The sequence below is a fragment of the Squalius cephalus genome, assembly GCF_949319135.1.
Source record: "Squalius cephalus genome assembly, chromosome: 2".
Lineage (NCBI taxonomy): Eukaryota > Metazoa > Chordata > Actinopteri > Cypriniformes > Leuciscidae > Squalius > Squalius cephalus.
Window position 1 is genome coordinate 47,472,165 of NC_137123.1, and position 26,378 is coordinate 47,498,542.

General features: G+C 37.7%; 1 protein-coding gene across 4 annotated transcripts in view; it reads left to right on the forward strand.

Annotated features, from left to right (window-relative positions):
* lrba (LPS-responsive vesicle trafficking, beach and anchor containing) overlaps window positions 1–26,378 on the forward strand; it is a 257,432-nt gene that overhangs the window by 111,386 nt on the left and 119,668 nt on the right. For all 4 annotated transcript variants that reach the window (XM_079850095.1, XM_079850096.1, XM_079850093.1 and 1 more), the window contains exons 34-36: window positions 1,683–1,747; window positions 7,353–7,461; window positions 23,264–23,430. In XM_079850095.1, coding sequence (XP_079706221.1) covers window positions 1,683–1,747; window positions 7,353–7,461; window positions 23,264–23,430 — 341 coding nt within the window. The remainder of the gene's footprint in view (window positions 1–1,682; window positions 1,748–7,352; window positions 7,462–23,263; window positions 23,431–26,378) is intronic.

Here is a 26,378-nt window from a genome sequence, read left to right on the forward strand (position 1 = left end):
CCACTCATCAGGTCAGAATGGAAACAGCATTGGATACCATAAAACCGTATCAGGGCCCTATCACAATGACTGGTTGAAATCCAATAACTGTCAGCCTTGTCCTTAACGCACAGCACTGATCGTTAAGGCTTTTTGATTGGGGTCATTGCTTCCTTTAATTAAAGAATAATGCCTTTCCCTCACCCATCGAACATTCATTTATCTTTGTAGTGAAAATGTATTTGTGTGCTTGGTTGATGACAGCCGCTAAAATGTGTTTTTTCCTAACAAAAGATCCTAGTATATATGCAGTTTCTCCCATAAATGTAATCTAATGAACTTTAGTTGGCTGTTTGGTCTGAAAAAACACCTTCCCGGTTTCCCTTCATCCTGCCTAATTTTCCTTTCAACTTCACCCTTCAACTTTTTTATTTTCCCTGTCTTTCCATTTTATACAATGTACACAGTAACACCCAAAATGGAATCAGTCGATATGGAATTAAAATAAATAAATAAGAAATGGTATTTTATTCAGTTTTTGCCACTCTCAGAACATTCGGTTGGTTTGCTCAATGCTGTTTGGTTGTGACTGGACTTGACCAATTGTAGATGGGGAGAGTGTCCTGTTTGAAAATAATTATTTAGCAATTCTATTTGTTAATGTGAATGGTACAGAATTTACAATCTTTTCCTTCAACTTTATTATTGGTTTGCTGTATTGGCTCTGTTGAAATTATGTATATACTGTAGATGGTTTGGTAAATTAATGGTGAGTAATGAGTAACCAAACTTAGCTTGCTGTCGGAAAACTGATGTAAGATTTACTTGAATATGCTTCCTCAAATATTTATGCTGGAGATTACAAAGTAAAATGCATATAATCTGGGAATTAACTGCTGTTATAGTGAACAAAGCCTCTGCAATATATAAAGGCGTACACATATTGCCATTTTAAATTTTTGTTTATTTTGGTTTCAGGCTCACTTTTATTCTCTCAGAGGATGGTGAAACATTTCCTTCTTAATAAGCAAGTAGATTTGCCCTGTTTCATTTTCATTTATGACCTCAGAAATATTGCAGGGTATTAAAAAATAAATCATCATCATTATGAAATGATTGCTTGTGTTGCACCTCTACTTAGAAGCACTCTCTGTTGGCCGAAACAAATGAGACATTAGGGTCGGACCGTTACACTCCTGTCTCCATGATACAGTCTTGAAAAGAGCCCTCGAGAATACACAAGCGACATTGTACATACTCATGACCTGGTTGTTATTATTATTCTTGAGACGATCACAGGGAAGTGTTGAAAGGTTGGCGCAGCTGTGAAAAATGTCAATGATTTGGTCTCGCTCCTAGGCTATTAAACATCACTGAAAGCTGTGGTTTTAGGAGTTGTTTAGACTAACACCTTTTACAACAACCGGCTGAGACCTGTTAAAGTTTTTGAGGAGTGTGCTCGGTTAAAGGCAATCTTGAACATTGAAGATACATTATAAACATGTTAGAGGCCCGTTTTGCTTTCTTCCATCCTTCCCCAGTGATCACTTCCTCTGTATGAAGTTTGTTGATGATGTCGGGGTTCATTTTAATCCTTACATATTAATAACATTATGCTGATGTTTATTCTGACTAAACCCAACCTTCCTATCTCTGCTTGTTGTATACACTGTGTGTAAAGTCTTTTTTATTTCTCTCCACAGGAGTGGCAGAATTCCATCCAAAAGAATGCGGGTTTGGCCTTCATCGAGCTTGTGAACGAGGGCAGGTAATTATCTAAACCCATCCTCTGACCCTTTCTTAGCCACCTCCTCATTATCTTCTGGCCTACAACGCTATGTTGCGTGTGTACGATCAGATCTTGTTTGGGAGGTAATCAATGTAATGTGGAAAGGGGATCAACAGGGTGACCTGGAGTTCGAGGCGTCTGTCAATAACTTGGCTTGTTCCCATGTGTTTCTGAGAGGGCAGCAGCGCCTTAGTTTCTTGTCCACCTCTTGGGAAATCTTTCTCGTATCTTGCTGTTTTCAGACAGGTTTATGTCTCATCTTCTGGACTCTTTTACTCAGACTCCCTTTGGGATGGAAGGATCTGTCTTCAATTTCATGCCCTTAGATCTTTCAGATGGCTCTCATTTCTAACTTAGCAATGGAAATTAATGTTAATGAATGCTGCCGTGCTGATGAGCTCTCCAGAAATGTTAATGAATGCAGTGATGCACTGAGGCTCTTCCACCTTAACTGCTGGCCATCTTTACAGCTCTTTTTCTAACATGCGCTTTTCTTTTGGAAAGTAGGGTCAAGGTTTAGACAACATCTGGCACACCAGCCCCTGTCATGGATATATCACTGTAATCCTAGCTCTAAAGTGCACATCAAATATGTCATTATAATGCCTACTGCACTACAATTATAATGATCAATACTGATTTAGTCACAGTGCTTTCCCAAAGTCAAGTTGAATTCTTGAAGCCCAAAGAAAAGAAATTACTGTAAACAAATACCAGTGTTGGGCAAGCTACTTGGAAAATGCTAGCAGTTACTCTACATTAAATACTACACTGAAGCTACCCCCCTGAGAAATGTAGCAAGCTAAGCTACAGCAACATGGCAAAAGTACCAACCAACTTCATTCCAAGTCAATGCTATCTCAGTGATCAATAAAACTCAGTCAAACCGATAGGCAGGCATAATTGTTCAGTTCAATTGTTTATTCAACAACTGTTCCAAACCAATTTGGCTACAAAAACAATAACAAAACCATAACTATATAAATCCATATAGCTATATAAAACCATAACTATAATAACTATAACAAAACTAAGTGTTGACAGTTTGTGCATCTTTACATCAAGTACATTTCTCACATGTCAGCCCTAGGATTGTTACGTGATGTCACCGTCGGGAGCAGAGGGTTGGCAGAAATGCACCTGAAAGCTGCCGTAAAATACGAAGTAGTAGTAGTCACCATCATATGGAAGTACTTCCGTCGGCTACACAGCCAACAGAGGTCCGTTTATAGTGGTGGCATCACTTACTGATCCAGGATCAGTGATCCTTAGCAGTTGTATTTCCGATTTGAGCTTGAGCTTCAGAAATGCTTGGGAAATGCTAGGGCTGGACCAAGCGTAGTCCTGAAAAGTGAAGCCAAAGCATCTCGATCGCCCCTGGGTGGCTGGATGCAGTATAGGTCATAAACCCCGCCCTCTCCATGTAATGTAATAAACGTGAGACAAACTAAACAATCGAATTACACTTCAAATAATTGTTTTCCAAAGATGGTTTCTTTCATTTTAGGCAGTTTTTATCACGCTGATGTTCGTTCAAGTGTTAATTCTTTAAATAAGTTTGGTTTTAGTTAGTTATTTGATGCTATAACAACGGGGATGTGACGTCATGATTGACAGCTTCTCTGAGTGAAGTAGTCACTGAGGCTCCAACTGACTTTTTTCAGGATCTTGGGGAGGAGATTGGTGCCTAAACTTTAATTTCTACATTTACATAACTGTTTATTTAACACCTACATAAACTGTACTAACCGGTGCAAACTGATTCTACGGGAGTGTGGGCGGGGCCTTGATATCGCGGCTCCACTTCGCGCTCACTACTGCGCAGACTCGAGACTCAAGATGTCAGCGCCATGTTGGGACACTGGCGGCTTCACTTACTACAATGGAAGAGAGTGAAGGTGTGTCTTCCATCTTTTTTACAGTCTATGGGCTGGACAGTATGACGATATATATCATGGCGACGATATAAAATGTCTGTCGTTAGAGATTTTGCTATATCGTCCATATCTAGGTATGTAAATATATCAGCGTAGCAGAAGAAAAGCAGGACATGCACGATGTTAAGCGTAGTAAGTCAGGAAAAAAGATCTCAATGCATTACTCATGTTGACTGACACAGATTCGAGGCGCTCACACAGAAAGCCACCTCTCTCAGACATCATCCCAAATTGAGTTCTCATTTGCTGCTAATTGTGCTTGAATGGTCACATATGCACATAATTGTCAAAATGCCCATTGTGTGGAGTATTCACATAAACACAGTCAGTTATGTGTTAAATGAACGTAAACAGCTGAGTGAAAAACAGATGTGTGTCAGTATATATTCGGTCCGTGCATCCGGCCTTAAAGTGACCCTTAAAGTCTCTGACGCTGTTCACGTGAGTACCACGACCCATGCATGTGGTTCTGATGCAAAAGACGGCCTTTTGACATAGAACCCGGAACCGATGCACTGTGGTTACAATGTGAACAGCGTCGGAAAGCTCTCAGATTTGATCAAAAATGCCTTAATTTGTGTTCCGAAGATAAACAAAGGCTTACGGGTTTGGAACGACATGAGGGTGAGTAATTAACGACATAATTTTCATTTTTGGGTGAACTAACCCTTTAATGTGAATCAAATAACAAATGACAAGAATATCACTCACTGTTCTTGACTGAATTACTTTTTTTTAACAATTTTGTGCAAATTTGTTCGTTCAAGAAGACGTGAAAGAGAGCTCAATTCAGTATTCGCGCACTGTCTGAGATGCGGCTTTCTGGGAACGATTTCAATTCATAAGCTTGCGATACGATTACGATCTTTATTCAATATCAGTTCATTTGGATAAATATCAGGTACAGTAGCTACGTTATTTTTTCTCATGGAAAAAAATCTCAACCAATGCTGTAAACATACAGGAAGATTGTTAAGTTGTCAGCTGGTGTTATTATTAACGGTTAAAATGAACAACTCCAATATAATAGTTTTTAGAGGTGTAAATCTGCTTTGTGTGCACAAATACTACGTTTCACAATGCCGCCTAAACATCAGTGATTGTCGCACAGGTTGGGGTCAGCAGTGACGGTGTGGAGAAAATGTGATCCAATCAAGAGGTTGCAGGTCTTCATTGGTTTAATTAAATCCCTTACCTTGTCAATACGTGTATTCGACTTTATGCAGTGCTGCGCAGACCGAATGGCGTACGACATCAAAATACCTCAAGAGCGATTTGAAAACACAGCTTTCGTATCGCTTTCACGACTCTTAAATTCATACTCTAACCGGTCTAATTTAAAACGGTTCAATTTGGCGTGAGATTTACTTGGGCAACGTGAAAGCGTGTCTCACGCCATGATATTACCATTGTATAATCGATAATCTAATGTTAATATTTCTCTAGATTGTCATACCATAAAGTAAGTAAAAACAGATAAAGAAAGAAAGGAAAGCAGAAGGGTGATAGAATGAAGGGCAGTCACAGAGAGTGGGACTGTGTTATTGATGGCAGTCGGGGTGAGAGGGGTGGGAGAGGGTCACTGCAGAGTCCCTGGCACGTCCGCTCCCCCGCTGCCCGCCGCTGACACACCAGGCTCGAGTTTCAGCCCTCCACCCTCCGCCTGTTATTCTTCCACTTTGCAGAGGCCTGAGCCTCCTGACCTGCTGAGATACTCATCTCTGTCCCTGGGGGGAATGTTTTATTAGGCCATGGCTTGTGTTGTTCACAAATCTGCCCGGGGTGTAAATGTGCTGTTTCAAGATCAGGTTCCTCCCCGTCTGTGCTAACCCGGGGCACCGTGGACAGAAAAAAACTAAGCTGATTCACAAACAAGACTCTGAGATGGAAAGAACAGCTTCAGGTTTTGATGAGGGTTGACAAACAGTAGCAGTAAAAGCAGGATACATCTGATCTCCCATCAGCCCCTATAATCATCAGATGTCCTGTGATAAGAAACTGTGTATGTGTGTGTGTTTGTGTTTATCCAAGGAAGGCTGTTCTTACATATGTAGAAACATGAGCTGGGGTGAGACGTGCCCCTTATCCACACCCCCTACATCCGTATCTTGTTAGATGCGTATCATTTACAAATCAATCGCTGGTTGTTTTAGTGGGGGTGGTTTTTAGCTGCCGTGCTAAATATGATTTTCTGCTTGTTTTACATGGTGTAGTTAAGTTAGTTTAGCTTACTATTTACACTTTGATGGCCTAACAACTGTGTCATTAAATCAGCAAAATGTATTTCACAGATTAACAGTTGAGAGATGTGGAAGATATCCTTTTACTATTTTGTAGGATATTTTTACTATCTTTCATTTGATGTGAACATCATTATACATTGGAATTTATATACAGTATTCTTTATTATGGATGCACGATATACCAATACAACATAATTTACCACCGATATTGGCAGAGATTATTATTATTATTAATATTCATTGTTTCGGCCAATATTGGTTGTTTATCATCTTATATATACATGCTGTACATTATAATCTGATGCCTCAATTCACTTGTAGCATGCAAACTATTTAGTTTTTTTTTTTTTTTATGAAGTAGTATAGATTTATAATATCAGCCATAATATGAAAATATTTATTGTCTTATTTGTATCATAATTTCATTATAGGTCTGTAAATGCGTCTGTTGAATCTCTCAATCAGCACATTTTTTAAAGGAGAACTCCGGTCAATTTTAACATTGAGCTCATTTTTTTGTAAATTTGGAGTGCTGTCAGTACAGAGAACAACGACAAAAATCGGTGTTGCCTACACCGTGTTATCCTCTTTTTAAAATTTGCACCCTGTTGACTTCAATGGGGCAAGTTTTAAACCTGATTTTAGCCTCTTAACATCCTTGATGTGTCATTACAAGTGCACAGGTCATGTGAGTGATTCCTTCGGAGTGAACGCGGGTGAATCTGACTGCAGTAGATGTGAAAGATATTAATAAAAGTGATGTTATTTCAGCCAGCACTCATACCTGTATTTACATCCTGTTTTCGGCTGAAGTCCACAGTAGTCGATTGTCGAGTTCACGCGCATAGGTTTAGTACGTACGATCATGCGCCCGAACTCGACAATCGACTACTGTGGACTTCAGCCGAAAACAGGATGTAAATACAGGTATGAGCGCTGGCTGAATAAACATCATTTTTATTCATATCTTTCACATCTACTGCAGTCAGATTCACCCGCGTTCACTCCGAAGGAATCACTCACATGACCTGTGCACTTGTAATGACACATCAAGGATGTTAAGAGGCTAAAAGCAGGTTTAAAACTTGCCCCATTGAAGTCAACAGGGTGCAAATTTTAAAAAGAGGATAACACGGTGTAGGCAACACCGATTTTTGTCGTTGTTCTCTGTACTGACAGCACTCCAAATTTACAAAAAAATGAGCTCAATGTTAAAATTGACCGGAGTTCTCCTTTAATAAATGTAAAAATTCATCTGTGATTTGTTTTCCAATTTAGTTTACTCGTATCTGTATGAAATCCTAACTTGGATTCAGTTATCCTACCAACACAAACTGCATAATTATTGAAAATAATTCAGAATCATGTGATGTTCTTAATGTTCAATGTGTTTTTGATGTGCAGACTGCTGAGCCACACCATGAAGGACCATCTGGTGCGTGTAGCTAATGAGGCCGAGTTCATTCTGAGCCGCCAGAGAGCAGAGGACATCCACAAACACGCTGAGTTTGAGGTGAACACACACACACACACACACACATACACACTTTCTCTCTCTCTCTCTCTCTCTTTCTCACTCTACACGTGTTCCTGTCTGCAGTCAATGAAATTTTCTAATAGTTAAAGACCCCATGAAATGACTTGATGGACACACCACTAAATATTGACCATGCTTCCTGCACTATTAAATGGGCCAAAAATACTGATGACTCATGTTGTATTTGTGAAGCTTTTATCCAGTCAAACGATGTCTAAAATGATATTTTCTCTCCCTCTAATACCACTTTCCTCTGACTAGCAATAGCAAGTAGTGTGAACTATTGGCTATGTACACTACTGTTCAAAAGTTTGAGGTTGGTAAAAAAAAATTATGTTTTTGATGAAATGTTTATGCTTACTAATGGTGGATTTATTTGATCAAAAATACATTAAAAGCAGTAATATTGTGAAATATTATATTTTAAATTATGTATTTAAAAAAAAATGTTTTACTATATTTTAAAATGTAATTTATTTCTGTGATGGCAAAGCTAAATCTTTACTCGTCTTTAGTGTCACATGATCCTCCAGAAATAATTCTAATATGCAGATTTGAGGCATTTCTTATTTTTATCAATGTTGAAAACAGTTGTTCTTCATAATATTTTGTGGAAAACTTGATACATTTAGTTCATGATTCTTTGATTGATAGAAATATTCAAAAGAACAACATTTTATTTGAAATAGGTTTTTTTTTTTTTTTTTGTAGCAAAGTAAAAGTCTTTAAACTTTTACTTTGTTTTCAAACTTTTGAATGGTAGTGTATAAAAATGACAATCCCTTCAATATGTCCTGCCCCAACTTACTGTTTCAACGGGAAATACATCAACTCAGGAAAAAAGAAAAAAATTGTAAAAAAAATAAATAAAAATTGCAAGTCAATTCATTTCATAGGATCTTGAAGACTTCTGCTGCAGCTGAGTGAAGCAATAACTAAATTTTCTTGACATATTGTACAAACAAGCCACTTTCACTTCATGCTGGTGTATTCTGTTTTCAGGGTTGATTTACAATTTTAAAAAACTGTTGTAAGATTTAATGAAATTGTTAAGCCCCTGTGAGGATATTAAAAAAAGAAAGTTTTGTCTGTCGGAACTGAAAAGCTGCCAACGTGAGGGAGTACAAATGTTTTCTTTTCAAACACAACTTATATGCAAGAAGGTTTCAAGCTTTGGCTAGAGAGATTGCGTTTGGCATGTATCTTACCAAAACATAGCAGCACAGTTGATTTATTCCTTATAGCACAGCCATGGGGCATTCCTCCACCGCTGCCCCGCCAAACACGCACACACATCACCTCTTTTATCACTGCAGTCTCGCTTTCTCATTCCTTCCATCATTCTCCATTTCTGTCTACCTGCTCCTTTTCCCCCCACGATTCCCCTTGGACTCATGTTCTGCCTGTTGTGCTCCCTTTGTGGGAGAATTTCACCAGTGACAGGAACACAGCACCTTCATTTCTATCTTCCTTTCGTTTCCCATCCCTCCCTCTGGTTCTGTCTGGCACTGGGGGAAGGATGTGACAGTGTAAAGGCGGAGTGGGCTCTGCTCTGTTCAACATCTCCCACCCTCCAGTTGTAAAACGTTATGCTTTCAGAAAGGTTCAAGGCAGGGTCTCTGAACTGAGACTATAAGAGGAAAACATTTGAAGTACGCTATTAAATGTAAACATGTAAAATCGGGGAAAGTGATCATGTATCATGTCTGTGAGAGGTTCTGCAGTAGTCTGCTTTGTTAGGGTCATGTTTTGTATGTGATTGGCCTATACACATATTTTGGCAGCTGCGGCCAACTTCTCACTGTTTTTAGAAAACAAAAGAGTTCTGACTCCCACACGTGATCCTCCAGTTGTCATTATCAGCTCAAAGAATCAGAATCACATTATTCGACACTGCAGGAACAGTAGTTGATTTTTTTACCTAGTTGTGAGCACTAGATCAGTGGTTCTCAACTGGATTGACCATGGGACCCACATTTTCCCATGGCCATTTTATTTGACCTAATTCAAATATACACTGTATACAATTATACAAATTATATTCAATTTGCTTTTAAAACCAAGCAAATTTATTTCACAAAGATGGTTGACACAGACAAGTACTGTTCCACTTTACTTAACATACGCATAAATTGTAAGAATATGACTAATACTGAATGATGATTAAACAGTATAAGGTAAGGCTATTAAATAGCAGTCCCAAACTAGTTTTTGTTAATACAATAAAGTTAGTTAGCCACCAGTCATACAAAATTAAATTAAAAAACGTTAGAAAAATGACACTGACATATAGCCTGACAACATCTCATCGGACCACAGATACTGAATCAGGACAACGTGTTTTTCTCAGGCACTCTTTACTTAAATGTGTCAACAGCTTTCATGATGTCTTTCAAAATAAATGTCTCGATTAAGAAAAAAAATATGATGATGTTGTTTCTTTGTATGCACACTCCGTGTCCCGCTCAAAGCGGTCTTGTGACCCAACAGTTGAGAAACACTGCACTAGATAGCACAAAACAATTCAGTGTTTCTTGCACCGTTATTCAAAAGAGGCATTGTCCCACTGCTAAATCTGCTGAATCTTGGACCATTACAACTTTATTACATTGTCCTCACCGAATAAGCAACAAAATAAATAAAACCCAAACAGTACAGTTGCGAACAAACTGCTTAATTTCATCAATACTTTCTAATGAATCTGTTGAGCCAATGGGCAAATCATTGTGAATCAGACTAAATTGATCATAGGTTCAATCATAAACTGAATCAGTCTGATTTACTCACTGAATCTTTTAAATGACTCACTCAATAAACCACAGGTTTTGTCCAACTCGAAATGAGCCAAGAACCGGAACATTTTTGGACTGTTAATTTCAAGAAAAATACTTATTTGATGTACTGACTGCTTGTTTATTTTTTGATAGTATAATACATTATTAAGACTAATTATTTACCAAGGCAAATATAGTAAAAACAGTAATATTATTACAATTTCAAATAACAGTTTTCTATTTTAATATTTTTTAAAACCTGTGGTGCTCTTCCAATGTCGGTCAAAAATGACCAAATGTTTCTTTTTTATTTCAATGAAACTAATGTACTATATTTTAGTTCAATAATGTTTTTTTATTTAATAGTTTTTATTTTTTAGGGGATTTTAAATCTTGAATGCATTTGACCACCGACTTATGTTTGATCTCTTTTCAAAGACGACACTTGGCAGATTATTGCTGAAATGAAAATGGTAAAAAAAAAAAAGGTGAACTTAAAAAAAGTTACAGAATTGTACATTTATTGTTATGAAAAATGCACAAAAATACCATTTTCAATTTTTTTATGAAACATATATTTTCAAAAACATGTTTTACTCTAAAACTGCAAAAGAAAATCAAATCCATAAATCTAAACAAGTTGTGTTCCATATTTGAGATTGAATCTCAAAAAAATAACTTTCAGTAAGATTTTGTTTGGCCACAGTACCAAAAGTTTTCACTCGATGAAATTTGTCTCCCATTCATTTCCAATGTGGACATTTTTGACCACGAGGAGCACAAGTGTGACAATTTTTTTTCAGGACCATTTAACCTTTTCGAATCATGTCCATGATTTTTTTTTTTTGTGTGTGTGTGTGTTCACAGCAAGTGCCAAAACCTTTACCAAGTTTCGTATCATTCTGATGAAGTAAAAAATTCAACAACAAAAAAACTAAGCATAACATTTTTCGGTCAAAAATGACCGAAGAGCAGCCTGAAATGGCCGTACGTGATGGACAGGCCGGCTCTGGTGATACACCATAAGTTTCACTAAAATGTCCAATCTCAGATTTAAACCCGAAACTATTGTTTTTATGCAGTGTCAGTGCCTCTGGCCTGCTGCCTGCATCAGCAAATTCACGATGAACAAAAAAATTACTGCCTTGTGTATCGACCAATCAGCGTGTTGTCAAGGCAGAATTTCAGGCACGGCCAATCAAATTAAACCGAGACATAGCAAATCATTTAAATAACTTGAAATTTTGAGTTCATAACACTTAAAATCTTAATCCGAAAGATTTTTGCTGCCAAATGAGTACATTAAACACACCCGTTTAATTTTTGATGCCAAAACTTGCTATTTTAAGTAATGTTAAGTTATGATAACTTGATTTCTTTATTAATGACAACATTGGGGTTTACAGCAGTGTCACATAATCCTTCAGAAATCATTCTAATATGCTGATTTGATTAGGTCAAAAAAAAAAAAATCTTATCAATGTTTGTAGATTATTTGTGCTGCTGGTATCCATGTGTTCATATGGGCTGGAATCTCACAAATGACAACCGATTTAATGACACAGCCATTACAGCAGTAACACTCAACACTACAAAGTGCCTGCAGGCATGTGCCTTGTACAACAGCTGAGAGCTGGCAGTATTGGTTGAATATACCCTGCTTAAACAAGCTTCCTTACATCACAGTGACATTTAGAAGGAACCTCGGAACACCCTTTCTCATCATTCCCGCTGCCCCAAATTCCCAGGATTGGCCAAATTCTCCCAGACGCTCAGTGGAAGACATCCGCACTCTGGGGACATGCTTGGCTTTCCTTTTTTACTCTAATTGGCCCCTCTGGTCCGATTCTTTCTGCTTTTCCAGCCTCACTCACCGCACGGTGGAGAATGTATTATTCTCAGAAATACTGCTGCGTATTCTGCCAAATGTGCGGGGAAAATGCACAAATGATCAATGTCAGGCACATTAGTAGTTCAAAAATATAATAAAAATACATTGAGATGTTACACTCTTCAGCTAAATCTATCCATTTTAAAATGAGGTGAAAATATTCCCTCAACATTACATGAATAAAAGGCCATGGTTTTATTTAATTCTCCACCTGAAATCTCCCATAATGTTGTTCTCTGTGGAGCAGGGTTATTCAATCAGACACATGACTTGGCCAGCACTGTCAGGTGCAATTATGCCATATTTTGTCACTCAGAGTCTAAAGTCAGAAGCGTTCCATGACGAAAACCATACAGTGTGGAGCTCCATTGACCCAAACTCTGCTTTAATAAGAGAAATTGTTGTTGGACAGGCAGGCAGATAACTGGGAATTTTCTAAAGGAGAACATTGGCTACATGTACAGTAATTTGTGGAGGGAAGGGCAAATTACTGTAGGGCACGGTTAGTTGGGTCACAGTTAAATGTGATGGATATTTTTTTTTTTTTTACAAAAAGTGCTTCCCAAACTGTAGGTCTGTCTCATACGTATATCCAGGGCAGTGTTTCCCCTAGGATTTTTTTTAAGGGGGGGTGGGTGGTGGTCGATCCCCCGAAACTAGTGTTGCAGAGCGAGCGTGTTACGGATACGTAGTGTCAAATTTTTAGTAATCAAAAATCATGTCTAATTAATTAAAATCATGAAACTTTTATTATAAACTATTATTAAACTTATACAACATTTTTAAAAAATTCTATGAAATGTTTTTTTTGTTTTTTTTTGTTTTTTTTACTCAAATTCGGTTTTGTGTTTTTTCTGGTAATCAAATAAGATATAAAATATTAATTAAATATCTTTTAATCATGAAATCAAACAAACTTTTTGTCAAACAATGTGCTGCACAATGAGCTTTACTGTTAAAATTAAAACATGGAAGAATTTTTTTTTTATTATTCCTTAAAAAATAAAGTTTTGATCATAATTTATTTGTATTAGTGTTAGTATTATTATTACATTGAGACGTATCTAAATTCTACTGTACAACAGTAATATATTTGTCAAGTTAAACACGGGCCGTCCCCCCAAAAACAATGGTAGGGGAAACACTGCAGGGTGTCTGTAGAAAAATCCTAAATTGTGTACCAAAATTTCTCTGAAAAGTGGATACATCTGGAGAAAGTTGTCAAAGTTTGATTATTCATTCTTTTTTTTTTCTTACTGCATGTCTTCTCAGTCTGTACATAGTACAAATTTCTCAAGAATCTATCTCAGTATTGAAACCCTTCACTTAGATCTAGTTGCTCCTCTGTGACCCCTGAAAAGCAGTAAGCCTCTGATAAGTGCAGCACTGATATTGCTGTATTGATTTTCCTCCATTCCGGCTCTTGCCATCTTCCCTGGGCCACTGGTTTCATTTTGCACAGCCACAATAAAAATAACAGGCCAGTGAAAGATGCCCCTGGGGGAATTGCACTGCTTCTCCATCCTGAAGAGTAGTTTACACAGGATTTGGATGTTTAAGGGAACAACATGAAATATGAGACATATGAGAACCAGAATGGTTGGAAAGTTTTGTTTTTTGTTCTTAACATTGTTTCATTCATGAATTACTGTGTCTAATGCTGCAGCCTTGACTACATTCAGAATGAGGATAATTTAGGCTACCTGTTAGTTGATGGTGATCAACAGTTATGCCACTTCAGCAATATTCGAACAGGGCTTGTTAATTCCTTGAGGAATTTAGGGAAATTTGTGTTTCACATCTGTGCTTTTCTCATTCAACCTAGGTAAAAATTACAAAGAAAATTGCATGCTGTTTTTTTTGTTTTTTTGGGGGGCTAACTGAGAAATCTAATCCTGCCCGGTAGAAATGTCTTCAATTATGGTGTATTATTTTTTTATTATTTTTGTTGAATACTAATAACCTACATTTTTAGCTAATTTATGTTAAGATTTACTGCCTTGTGCTCCTCCTTTCATGATTTACAACTTTATGAGTAAAATAAAAATTCAGGTAATGATAGCATCTGTAAAAAATAAAAATAAAAACATGAATGGAAGGACTGACCGACTATTACAAACTACTCAGCTTGACCACTGTTATATTAGTGACAGGTTTGACCTCAGTCAAAATTCCTTCCCTTTGTTATATACATAATGTTATAATGAATCATGTACAGTTGTAATCAAAATTATTCAACCCCCATTGCAAATCAGGGGCCGTATTCACAAAGCATTTTATCTTACCACTAGGAGTACTCCTAAATCGCACTAAAAGATTTTAGTTGGAGTTATTTTAACAATAACTCTTAAAAGTTATTCACAACGCCTTTCAGACCTACTCTTAGTAAAGAAAAATGACAACTCCTAAACTAAGAGTGAGTCTTCGTTGCTATGGATGACGTCATTACTCATGCACGAGCTTGACTGAAGTGACCACCTTGATTGGCTGATGATTGTAACGCGGGGATGATTCCAAACACCTCCCCTACGATGATGAGTGACAGGTGACAGGTCTGAGAATGCGTGCGCTACACAAGTAGTGCGAAGGACGGAAGATGATGAATAACTGAATAAATAGCCTAAATGAATAAAGAGTAAGGCAAAACAAATAGCCTAGTAGCCTAATGAAACATATGGATTGATGCAATATCTTTGCAACATTATTGAATTAATCTGTCACTATATGCCTCTGCCTACGTTTGCAAAGAGAAGAACATTTTAATTTGATTCACAATTAGTTTACATGCAATGAGTAGCCTAGTTTTGGTTGTTGTTGGTGGCGTTATTGCATCCCTAGTTATGCCTACAATGCAAAATTGTTCCCTCGCGATTGGAAGCTCCTGTAGCCGCCGCATACGCATTTCAAAACATTGCAACGTGAAATGCCACAAAAAGCGGTTTGTGAATAGGTCTTAGTGAGTTAGGAGTCCTCTCGACTTCTTTTAAGCTGTCCCAGGCTTAGGTGCTACTTTTAGGGCTAAAATGCTTCGTGAATTACTCTTAGTCAAAAAAATTAGGAGTCCTAAAGTTACGAGTGACACGCCCATTATTTTTAGGAGTTGCTCCTAAATTCGCCAGTTAGGAGCTACTTTTAGCCTTAAAATTCTTTGTGAATACGGCCCCAGGTTTATCAAACAAAAGTAATTGAAATAGCTCAAGACAACAAATGTTTCAAGTGTTTTCCCCAAACGCAACGTTTAATGACTTCTTCAATCTCAAAATTAGTAAGCATCATTAGTACTTAGTAGAACACCATTTTGCTGTTATGACTTGCTGCAAACGAGATTTATAACCAGACACCAACTTCTGGCAGCGTTTCTGAGGAATCTTAACTTAATTTCTTATGAGCAATGGCCACTAATATTGTTGGGTTTACGTGCTGCAACCGCCGCCTTCAAATCCCACCAGATATTTTCTATGGTGTTCAAGTCAGTTGACTTGATGGCCACTGTAGAATCTTCCAGGACTTCTTCCGCAACCAAGCCTTGGTGGAATTTGAGGTATGCTTGGGATCATTGTCCTGTTGGAAGGTCCAATGATCCCCAAGCTTCAACTTCCTCACTTGACGGCATGACGTTTTCTCCTAGGATTTCCTGATTTACTTCAATGAAATCCATCTTGCCTTCTGCCAGCTGCAGGTTTCCAGTGCCAGAGGATGCAAATCAGCCCCAGAGCATCACAGAGCCACCGCCATGCTTAACTGCTTCATTCTTCTTCCTCCAGACATACCGCTGATCCATAGGGCCAAAACGTTCCTGTGTTAGTTTCATCGCTCCACAGAACAGAATCCCAAAACTTCTGTCTTATTTATATCAGTAAATACCAGTCTTGCTGCTGGTCTTTTGCAGTCACTCAAGGGTTTTTCTGAACCTTCCTTCTCAGAAATCTGGTTGCAGTCATTGATAGCTTCCTTTTTTTGACTTAGCCATATTTTTAACATGCAGTTAGACGTGACACTCAACAAACCTAGCCAGTTCAGATATTTCATGTGTTCTAGCTCAAGCACACCTGGTGGAACTAATGAAGCCCGTGATTAGTATCATCAGGAATGAGACTACACCTGTTTTGCAGATTTGTGCTGTTGTGAGGGATTCTATTCAGGGGGTTGAATAATTTTGAGACTGCAGAAGTCATTAAAAGTTGCACTTTCAGTTTAATTTGTGGAAACCACTTGAAACATTTGTTGTATTGAGCTATTTAAATTACTTTTGTGTGATTTGTTCATTGCAAACAGCTGAAATTCTGTAAATTTTGTCAATAAACCTGATTTGCAATGAGGGTTGAATAATTTTGATTTATTTAATTGGGTTTCATTATGCATCCAGAGCACATGAGTCTCTGTAATGGCCACATCCAGACAGTGGACACTTCCATTTTACTAAAAGCTATGTAAATCCCAATCTTGTCTGAATCAGTACATGAAATCACAGTTCCTCTGTTAATAAATGTAACTCAAACATCATTTAGAAAATGAGTCCCATCTAGATAATGTATTACAGTGTTTTCACTCTTAATTTTCTTGGGGGATTTGATTCAGATGTGTTTTCTCCCTTACTAGGCATATTTGAATGGGATCATTTGAGAATGAATCTATGGTTCATGTAAACTGAACCATGGAGAAAATGCAATATTAGGACAGTTTAATATCTGTTTCAGAACAAAGCAAACAAACTACAGGTCAGAAAACAGTACATTTTATTGAACATTACTCAATAATAGCATGCTTGTATGTGAAGCATGGACTTCTACGTATCGTGTATTGTTCTCTTGAGGAATGGGTCTTTGGAAAAAGGTGGCAGCATTGAAGACAGCTTTTGTTCCAGTGCATTCTGTAGCCTTTGAATTATTTAGGAAATAAAAATAAATTTATGTTTGTTCTCTGTCAGGGTTCAAATCCACCAGAAGAGATGATGGTGGATACCAGTGATTTAGACACATTTTTATTACTTAGATGGATAACATATGCCTTTATACACTCCCCCGCTCCTCTCATGTCTCTGTGTCTCACACACACACATACACACTCATCCATCCTCTCTGGGATTGAGTTATCTTTACCCCTTGAGAGTGAGATTACAGGGACAGCAGGGTCCTGACGGACACAGAGATAACCGCTGGAAATCCAATTATCTTTTAGTGTTCTCTTTCTAATAGGATCTCTAATACGGAAAAGATTTTTCCGGTAACAACTGTACGATGGCGGCCGATACCTGCGAGGGAGAAAAGAAAGGACAGATTTAGAGAGAGAGAGTGACTTCCTTTTTTAATGAGAGTCTTTCTTTATTAGAAATGAAATGTGGAGGATACTGGGCCACAAGGCCAGATCTTTCGGATGTGATAGAACGAGGTCATTGGTTTCTCTTTCACTCTCTTGCTCTTTTTTTTTTTTTTTTTTTGTTAGCTTTGACTTGATCTTGAAGTGATGTAGTGTAATTGAGTTGACTCCCGACTGAAGTGTGTGTGAAAAGAGGTGATGGGTCACTTCATTAGCGTTTAGTGTCTGTGTTCCTGTAAGAGGAGAACAGGAGTTAATGACATCAACTTCGAAATGAGACTCATGAGCTCGTATTATTCCAGCGTGCATGTTCACTAATCCTCCAGCCTCTGACAGTTATCTGTACTAGCCAAACAAAAGCAAATCTAAATTATGTGTACTTAGTGCTTCAATAAGCTTACACTTGTGCCCTTTGATAAGACAGCAGCTATCCTTTAGCTTCTCCGTAAATGCTGTCTTTACCTCAAATAATGGCTTTGTGGAATACACTCAATGTACATACTTCTTCTCTCTTTCCCTCTTTCTTTCCTTTTTTCTTTAATTAATTCCCCAGGTGATAGCAGTGCAGCAGGTCATTATACTGTATGTCGTGTATGACACTCTCATGAATTGAGCCCTTCTGCTTCCAGTAGTTCTCACTACACTCTCACACTGAGAAATCTGAGGGCTTAGACACACAAAATGTCTAATAAAATGAATTAATTGATATGCAGTTTGATTGATCGATTAATCAATATTTGCTGAGAAAAGATCATTCAGACATTGCATTATTGTGATGCTTAAGTTAAGTGTGATCAAATTTAAGGTCATAAACAGTCTTAAATATATTAACTGGAACAACAAAAGTCTTAATTGTCATTTTAAGAGGTCTTAAATTTGTGGCCGAAAAAAGGAATTGCAATACAGCCTAATCTGTGATAATTAAAATTCAGAAGACTTTGATTTAAATAAATGTGAGCACTGCAAGTTCAAATTAAAAACACTGTGGTTTTGCACTTTCTACAGGCTCACAGTTTTGCAGCAGTTCACAATCAATGAATACTGCACACTTATTCCAAGTGATTGCTTATGATCTACTGTTATGAATTGTGACAATATTTACTTCACAGAGTATATTTTGTAATGTTGCATTACAATGTTGCAGATGGTTGTAAGGCTGCGTATTTTATCTCCCTAATCTGTTTGAATTAGCAACTGGAAGTAGTAAAGACATTTCAAAATAAGAGTTACTGTGTATTTCAGGCTTGTTTATAATTAAAAATCCCGTATTATGAATTATGAAAGTATTTTCTCCTGTATATTATTGGTGTTTTGGTTACACAAGAAGCTGTATCTGGTATTTAATTCAGCGTAAACCCTCATAGCTTCTTTCTGGGTCGCCCTGTCACAGAAAGGAAACACCAAGAACATTATTTAACACAGTCAACATCATAGGTTTTACTAGTATCAGCACAATAATTCATTTGTTGCCTTTCTTTAAACACATTATTATTATAATATGAGCAAAATCCCAAATCTTACTAATAATATTAATGTATATTTATTTTTTCATGCATGTGAAGATATCATTTCAGACTGTTAGTTTATTTGACCTGTTATCACCTTCCCAACAGTGGCACTCTGTTTATAGTCTGTTGTTCAATGGGTTCAGGACCATATGCATTTCCTTTATTTACCAGAAGTAAAAACATCATCCTGTATTCACATTCATCCACACCTGCTCCTCGCCGACTGCCAGCAGACATGTTCATTTTTCACTCGCCGCACATCTCCTTCATTTGACTATTTTTCACCTCAAAAGGACAGTTAATTCCTACAATTTCTCACACGGCGTGACCTTGAAGTTGCAGGAGTCAGCTGCCCGTGGTCCGTGTAGAGTAATGGAACCAAAGAAATGCTTTTTTTTAGAGAGGGGGTGGGAGGAAAGATGAAGAATCTGCCATCTACGCATTGTGACTAGTCCATTAAAAGCACGAAATGAAGGAAGGAGAAAAGGGGAAGAGAGAAGCCAGAGATACTTTGATAAGTTGTTGCACCTGTGTTAACCTTGATGGTCACCCTGACTCTGGAAAAGGAGGGGGTGGTGGTGGCAACATTTGTTCTCTCTCTCTCTCTATAGTTGCTTCACACTAGATTCCTGCTCCATCTATCGCCGAGGGAACAAGGGATGGAGGGAAATCAATACAGAGAGGCGTTGGCTGACAGCAGTATCGCTCCGGAATTGAAGTGCCTGTCAGCCTTTGTCATTCTGTGACTTTTGTTCGCTATTGTACTTTTAAGCCTTCATTTTTCTTGGTTGTCACTTTTTGCTTTCCTGGCTTGCTTTTGTCTGAATTCCCCTGGCTATAATTTTTATGTGGTGACTTTAAATTCTGAAAGAAAGTGGGTCAAAAGATCAAGTGCAATGAAAATCTCTCGGATTTGATTGGCTGAATGACATGGTATACGCACTTTTTTTCATTTTTCATTTTGTTTCTCTGAACGATGCGTGCATATCCTCCGCACTGTATTTGCATTCCCTCAGCTGCTGCAAGGACAGAGGCATCAGTAGGACAGTTTCCTGGTGTAAATGAAACCCTGAGGGAGGGACTGGCGAGGAGAGAAAGATGATAGCCACTGTGCTGTGTACTTCACTGTCAACAGAGTGCAAATCAAGCAGTTTAACAAGATCCCCACTGTTTTCACTGCTTAGACTCGCTCTCGAAGAACACCACAAACCCTTCACAGTGAATGTAATGTGTGGACTTACATGCACGCCTGGCCATGTTGTGTCACACTAACTAATTCACATGCCTGATGGAACATAATGAGTTCTGGTCCCTGGCAGATGATGATTATTTTGTTTAACCTTGCTACCCTGTTTAAGTCTGCCGTCCATGATTGGTCATATGTTGTTACAGAGAAATGCTGGGATCTGCTTACATTGGCAAATAGGAGAGTCGTCATTATTTCATTGTGCTTTGGTTAGCTATAAATTCTGAATAGAAGAGATTATTTAAGAGTGATTTTTGTTCCACTGGACTATTCGACAATAGGCCTGGACTTTATACCGTCACTTATTGCCATTGATGCAGCAACACACACATTCAGAAGATTTCTCAGAAGACATGAGGGACAATACCCTACTTTTAAAAGTTCAACTTCCTCGATTATACCCACGATTATAATTTCAAATTTAACATGCAAGTAAACTTAAATTACTATTTTTGTTAAATGTCATGACCATGATTGATTTAATAATAAATCACCCATGATATACAGTAAATAGATGATCTGCTACTGTATAATGACTTTTGTGTGTGTAAGTTTAAAAAAATCACACAGATCAGAAGAAAAAAAACTGTTAAACATAATCATGTTAAATTACATTATAAAATTTTTCATTGAAAACATATTTTTATGTATTTGGAATAAATACATTTAAATATTTTATAATATATATGATTTTATAATTTAATCAGTGGCTTACTTTTGTTACACTCAAAAAATGCATGTATGCATTTTATTTTGACCTTTATTGTAATGCTGACTAAATAGTTTGAGACTATTGTGGACGATACAGTTTTTTTCTTTGTAATAATATGGCTCTAATGGGTATGTCGTGGGTGTAGTCCATTGAAGGAAATGAGTGCTGACCCTGTCCGATTCAGTTCCCCAGAACACAGAACATTTGGAGATGTGGATTATTACTCTGTCTGAAGTCATAAACACATTACTTTCATGGTTTTGTTTCTGCCGCTATGGTTTGTACTTCAACTGCACTGTGACTGGAGATTGTGGTTCCCCCTTCAGTGGAGTGCCAAACATCTGCAAGACCTTTTGAATTAAGTTCACCTTGTAGGGTTTCCAAAGTCTTATGATGTCACTTCAGAATTACAGCCCCAAACGTGATGATAATGTCACCGCTATGTATTTCACCTGAATGCTTCCTATAATTCAGCCTGTAATTTCAGCTGCAAGGAAACCATTTGTCAGGAAGTTCATGAAAATTACAAAGCCCATTATGGAGCTCAGGGATTTGGTGCCGTTGACACTAGTTGATAAAGTGCCTGTTTATGCCAAAGTGTTTGAACTCATGACAGCTAATTAATAATGTGTTAATCACTAGTTGAAGGGAACACTGAAACAAATATGGATGATTGCTCTTTTTGTCTCTGAAACTATTCTGATAAGGCTCAGAAAGCACATTTAGATCAAACTTTTATTTCGATTAATACTACAAATTTCACACGTGCTTCAGAGATTAAATTTAAGAATGTCTCACAAAAATATTATAATATAATATTACAATTATAATATTTAAAAAAGTTCTCAGTTGCATAATAGTCATTGATAATCTCTGTGCACTTGTTATTGTGTTCAAAACATGTTTTATTGTGCACTCTTATTCTTTTTCTTTCATCAAAATGAATGTTACCCATCTAGAATTCTCCATTTCTTACCCAGACTTGACCTTCTACGCTGAGCAGAGACAAATCGCTGTCTTTCTTTTCGTTCTTTTATTCACACTCTTTTGTTACGCCAGACATCCAAATAGGTTCACATTTAAACATTCACCCTTTACCTTTTATCTCTCTTTTATGCCGCTATCCTCTTCTCATGACTTTAAGGTCACTGCAGAGTTAAGAACAGCGAAATGAGACACAGATTGATAATTAGGAGAGGGAAGCCTCCCTAATGTGATTTATCTCTATGGATTTTCTGTCATACATGAAGAGTCGATGCTCAAATTGGAGAGGAGGGCCCATTAGAAGGCACTTTGGAGCGTTTACCGCTAACTTTGCAGAGGCAGGCTTCTGCGTATGCCGCCACTGCCACACCAGACCGCTGCCTTTACTGTATTTGTTGTCTGAGATGGGTGCTGTCCAAGGCTAATTTAATTTAGGGCCATAACACGCAATGGATGAAGCAAAGGGAATTACATTAAAACAAGCTCTAGTGGGTGCTGTAACCTTTCCGCTTGATTGCTGTTTGCTAGACGTTGCATCAGAATCAGATAAGACGAGGCACGGAGGAAAAAATGAAGCTGTGTTGTTTTGTGCTTTGTGAGCCGTTTTCGTTTATTCTGGGTTGAATTTGTACCAGCATCTCACCAGCTTTGTTGCTGATCTCGTGATTTATTGATTCTGATTGGGACATTGGTTTTCACAAAGGACGGCTTATTCATTTACTTTTCTACTTTGGTAGGAAGAGATAAAACAGAATTTAAGTTTTATCAACGTGATATTTACAGTGTGAGGTGCTTTGTTTAAGGATTGCATTTGAGTTCAAAGGGTTTTCTGATAACAAATTCTGACAAAGAAAAATGTCTCCTTGTGTATTATGGGTAGTTTCTACATTTTTTAGCGTAGCCCAAAGGCATTAGCAAATACATGTCCAGTGTTATTAATCACTGTGACAACGGGCTGGAAATGACCCAGAGTTCCATTTGTTTCCTGTGTGTATGGAGTTACCACGCACACACACACACACACACACACACACACACACACACACACACGCGTTCACACACTCAGGCGTCAACACACACTCTAATGATATAGTGCGCTTTGTTTTCTACACCCGGTCAGATGGACAGTATTCTTCTCGGGTAAATGTAGCACAGGAGTACACTTGTGCCTCCAAGTAACTTTTGTATGTTTGTATGTGATAGGTATTATACTGTACATGTTAAAGAAGGATACATGAAATTTAAATTTAAAATTTAAATTTAAAGTTTTAATATGTTCACTAATAAAAAGAATGAATGCATATAATAGCGTGATGACTCACAAGAGCTGTTTTCTTCTGTCTGCAGTCTCAATGTGCTCAGTATGCCGCTGAGAAACGTGATGAGGAGAAGATGTGCGATCACCTGATCAGGGCCGCAAAGTACCGGGATCACGTCACGTCCACCCAGCTCATACAGAAGATTGTAAACATCCTCACAGACAAGCACGGTGCTTGGGGCTGCTCTGCTTTCAGGTACAATCTCAGTCATTTAACTTTGATGAACCAAATTTTCTTCTAACAGCTTTGATGACACTATAGCTTTTACTTCATTTTTGAGACAAAGAAGACTAAAGTTGTGAATATACTGTTTATACAGGGCCTAAAACTATCTTTGTGCCACATATTTTTTACCGACCATGAAAGTTATGACACTAAAATTTCAAAATTCACAAACAACAGCAGGATTATTAGGATGCTGTCACTTTAAGAATAATGCACAGATCCAATATACTGATACTGTACACATGCGTTTTCTTTCTTAACTGTTTAGTTTACATTCACTTAATGCTATGTTCACGCTGTACAATTTTAGCCCCGATTTTCACTCTCTGACAGATTTTGCGAAATCGGAGGCAAATCTGTGCTTGTTCACGCGAGTGACAATCACGCAGTGTAGCCTACATTATCAAAGACGCGATCTGAGAGAATCGATGATACATCGCCGACATCCATGAGATATTTGGAATGCTAAATATCTGGACCTGTCTGCGATTCAAAATCCTGCTGTGTGAAGTGTGTGTTCTGACTGAAAATGACATCGGTGATGACATACAGCCAATGAGAGCAAGATACAGGGCAAGTTTGGGGAGGAGTTATAGACCAGAATATCAGCAAGAAATATCAGCTTTACAATTATATCAAACAGAAACAAAGCACAAACCTTTGCTTTATTAGCAGCACATTGCCAAATTATTTATTTACCTCCAACTCTCTTTGCAGAACACATAATCCTTGCTCCCCGCGTCTCCCCAACCATTTCCTCCTCCATAATATTTTTGAAGAGAAGTAGAGAGAAAGAGTATTCACACTGTCTGAGACATGGCTTTCTGTGCGCGTACTTTGGATGTTTAAACTTCCCACACTTTATTTATATATATATATATTTATTCCCAACCTTACTCTTCATTGTCTCAAAATTACACTTGTAATACTACAGAAGTATATGAAACTAGACTTGTCTAGCTTGACTTTTAGTTGCAAGTCTGATAGCACACTTGTCACAGCGACCAAACATAGTTTTTACCTGCTGTTTCAGGGTGGGATTATCTGAAATAGATTACCAATGTAGACCACCAATGATCTAGTGATTCGTTTTTCCTCAAAAGCATATTTATATCACGCTGATTAACATGACTTTCCAACCAGACTGACTTCCTTATCGGAACTTGGAGTAAAGCCAACTAATCAGATTGTAACTGCTGATTTCTGTCAGCGCTAGGTCTGTCACTATATCAGATTTTCACTATGCAATTATCATGGTCAAAAGAATTCACACTAATGATATTATAATGATATCTATAGAACATTTTAATAAATAAATAAAAAATACTATCAGACATAGTTATCTTTAACTTTATTTTTTTGTTGTCTTTTTTTGGCCAATAAATCACACTCAAATTGACTGTAGGAAAGCAGAACATAACGATACAACTAATTTGCTATTCATGCAGACTTTTTCACGGAATCCAAAAAACAACTACTACAACTTTTCTCGTTTTATAACGGGTATCAAACAGCGTTAAGGTATCACGGTTATTGTCAATATATCATTATATATCCTTTTTTTGTGCATGCACCAAACAGTCATTGAACAGACTTTGGTCTGTCTAGTGATGGGCGTCGTCTTTCTTTCCTTTTTTTTTCAGCTCACCTCTGTTTTATAGTATACCTGCATCCTACTGTACCCCTTACCAAATCATCCATAATCATTAGACCTTGTAGTATTTACCTCTCTCATGATAGGCTAAACCTATGTTTCCGCCCATTATGGGCTCTAATGGAGTCCTACAGTCATGGTTCTGAGCCTGGGTTATGTCTTATTGCTTCATTTTCTGTGTATGATGCATTGCTGTTGGAATGGGATGAAAGCCAGCATATTTTACCTGGCCATTACTGAAGGAAACATAAGGAGCCATATTTATTTCTGTAAACACAGAAATATCCGTTAATGATGCCGACATGCACTGGTTTTCTCTTATCCAGTTTGCTTGCCTGAGAAGCTCATTGGCTCTGTAGGTCAATTTCTTTCTTTCTTTCTTATTTTTTTTTTGTCCTTTGTGTTCCTAACAAAATGTGTTCTCTGGAGATTTGGAGACCTGTCTGCGGTTTGTTGTATTGAGATTCTGTGCTCTCTCTCTCTCTCTCTCTCTCTCTCTCTCCCTCTCTCTCTCTCTCTCTCTCTCTCTCTCTCTCTCTCTCTCTCTCTCTCTCTCTCTCTCTCTCTCTCTCTCTCTCTCTCTCTCTCTCTCGGTTCTTTTCTCAGTATTCTGCAGTCATGTAATGGCAGAGTGCTCTGTTCTCTCTCTTGGCTCTCTCCCCATTACTAGCCTTTATGTAGCTTGGCTATTGATGACTTTTGTAATAGCATGCGATGGGCGCATGGTGACGCTGGCACAGTCTCAGAGTGTGTTTAATAAATCACAATCAGACCCTGCTGTTACATCAATACTTCTGCTCAATTACCCAGAAGGTCATGGGCAAAAATGCTGGAGAGCTGGGGATCGGTAACTACAGAAGAGAACAACATCTGGAAGTAAAAGAAGGGACACACACACACACACAATGCAACTTGCAGCTGCACATCTACATTTGGTTAATTTCTGTTCCTATCATGGTTTCTAAAGGTGGGAGGGAGTAATTCACTTGGAAATTACCACAAAAATAGCTATTAAAACTGTTAAATATTTATTGTGATCAACATTGAGTAATCACCAGAATTACACAATGTTTGTAAAAAGAATCTGCAATGGATAACAGGTTTGCAAAACTTGTATACATTAAACAATTTATTTTGTAATGGGGGGGGGGGCTAGCATTTCGAAGCAGATGTTAATTTTTGTTCCGTTTTTGCAACAATAAAAAAAACCTGTTTATGCAAGATGTGGAATACAGATACTGTACATATTTTTAAATGAATACAA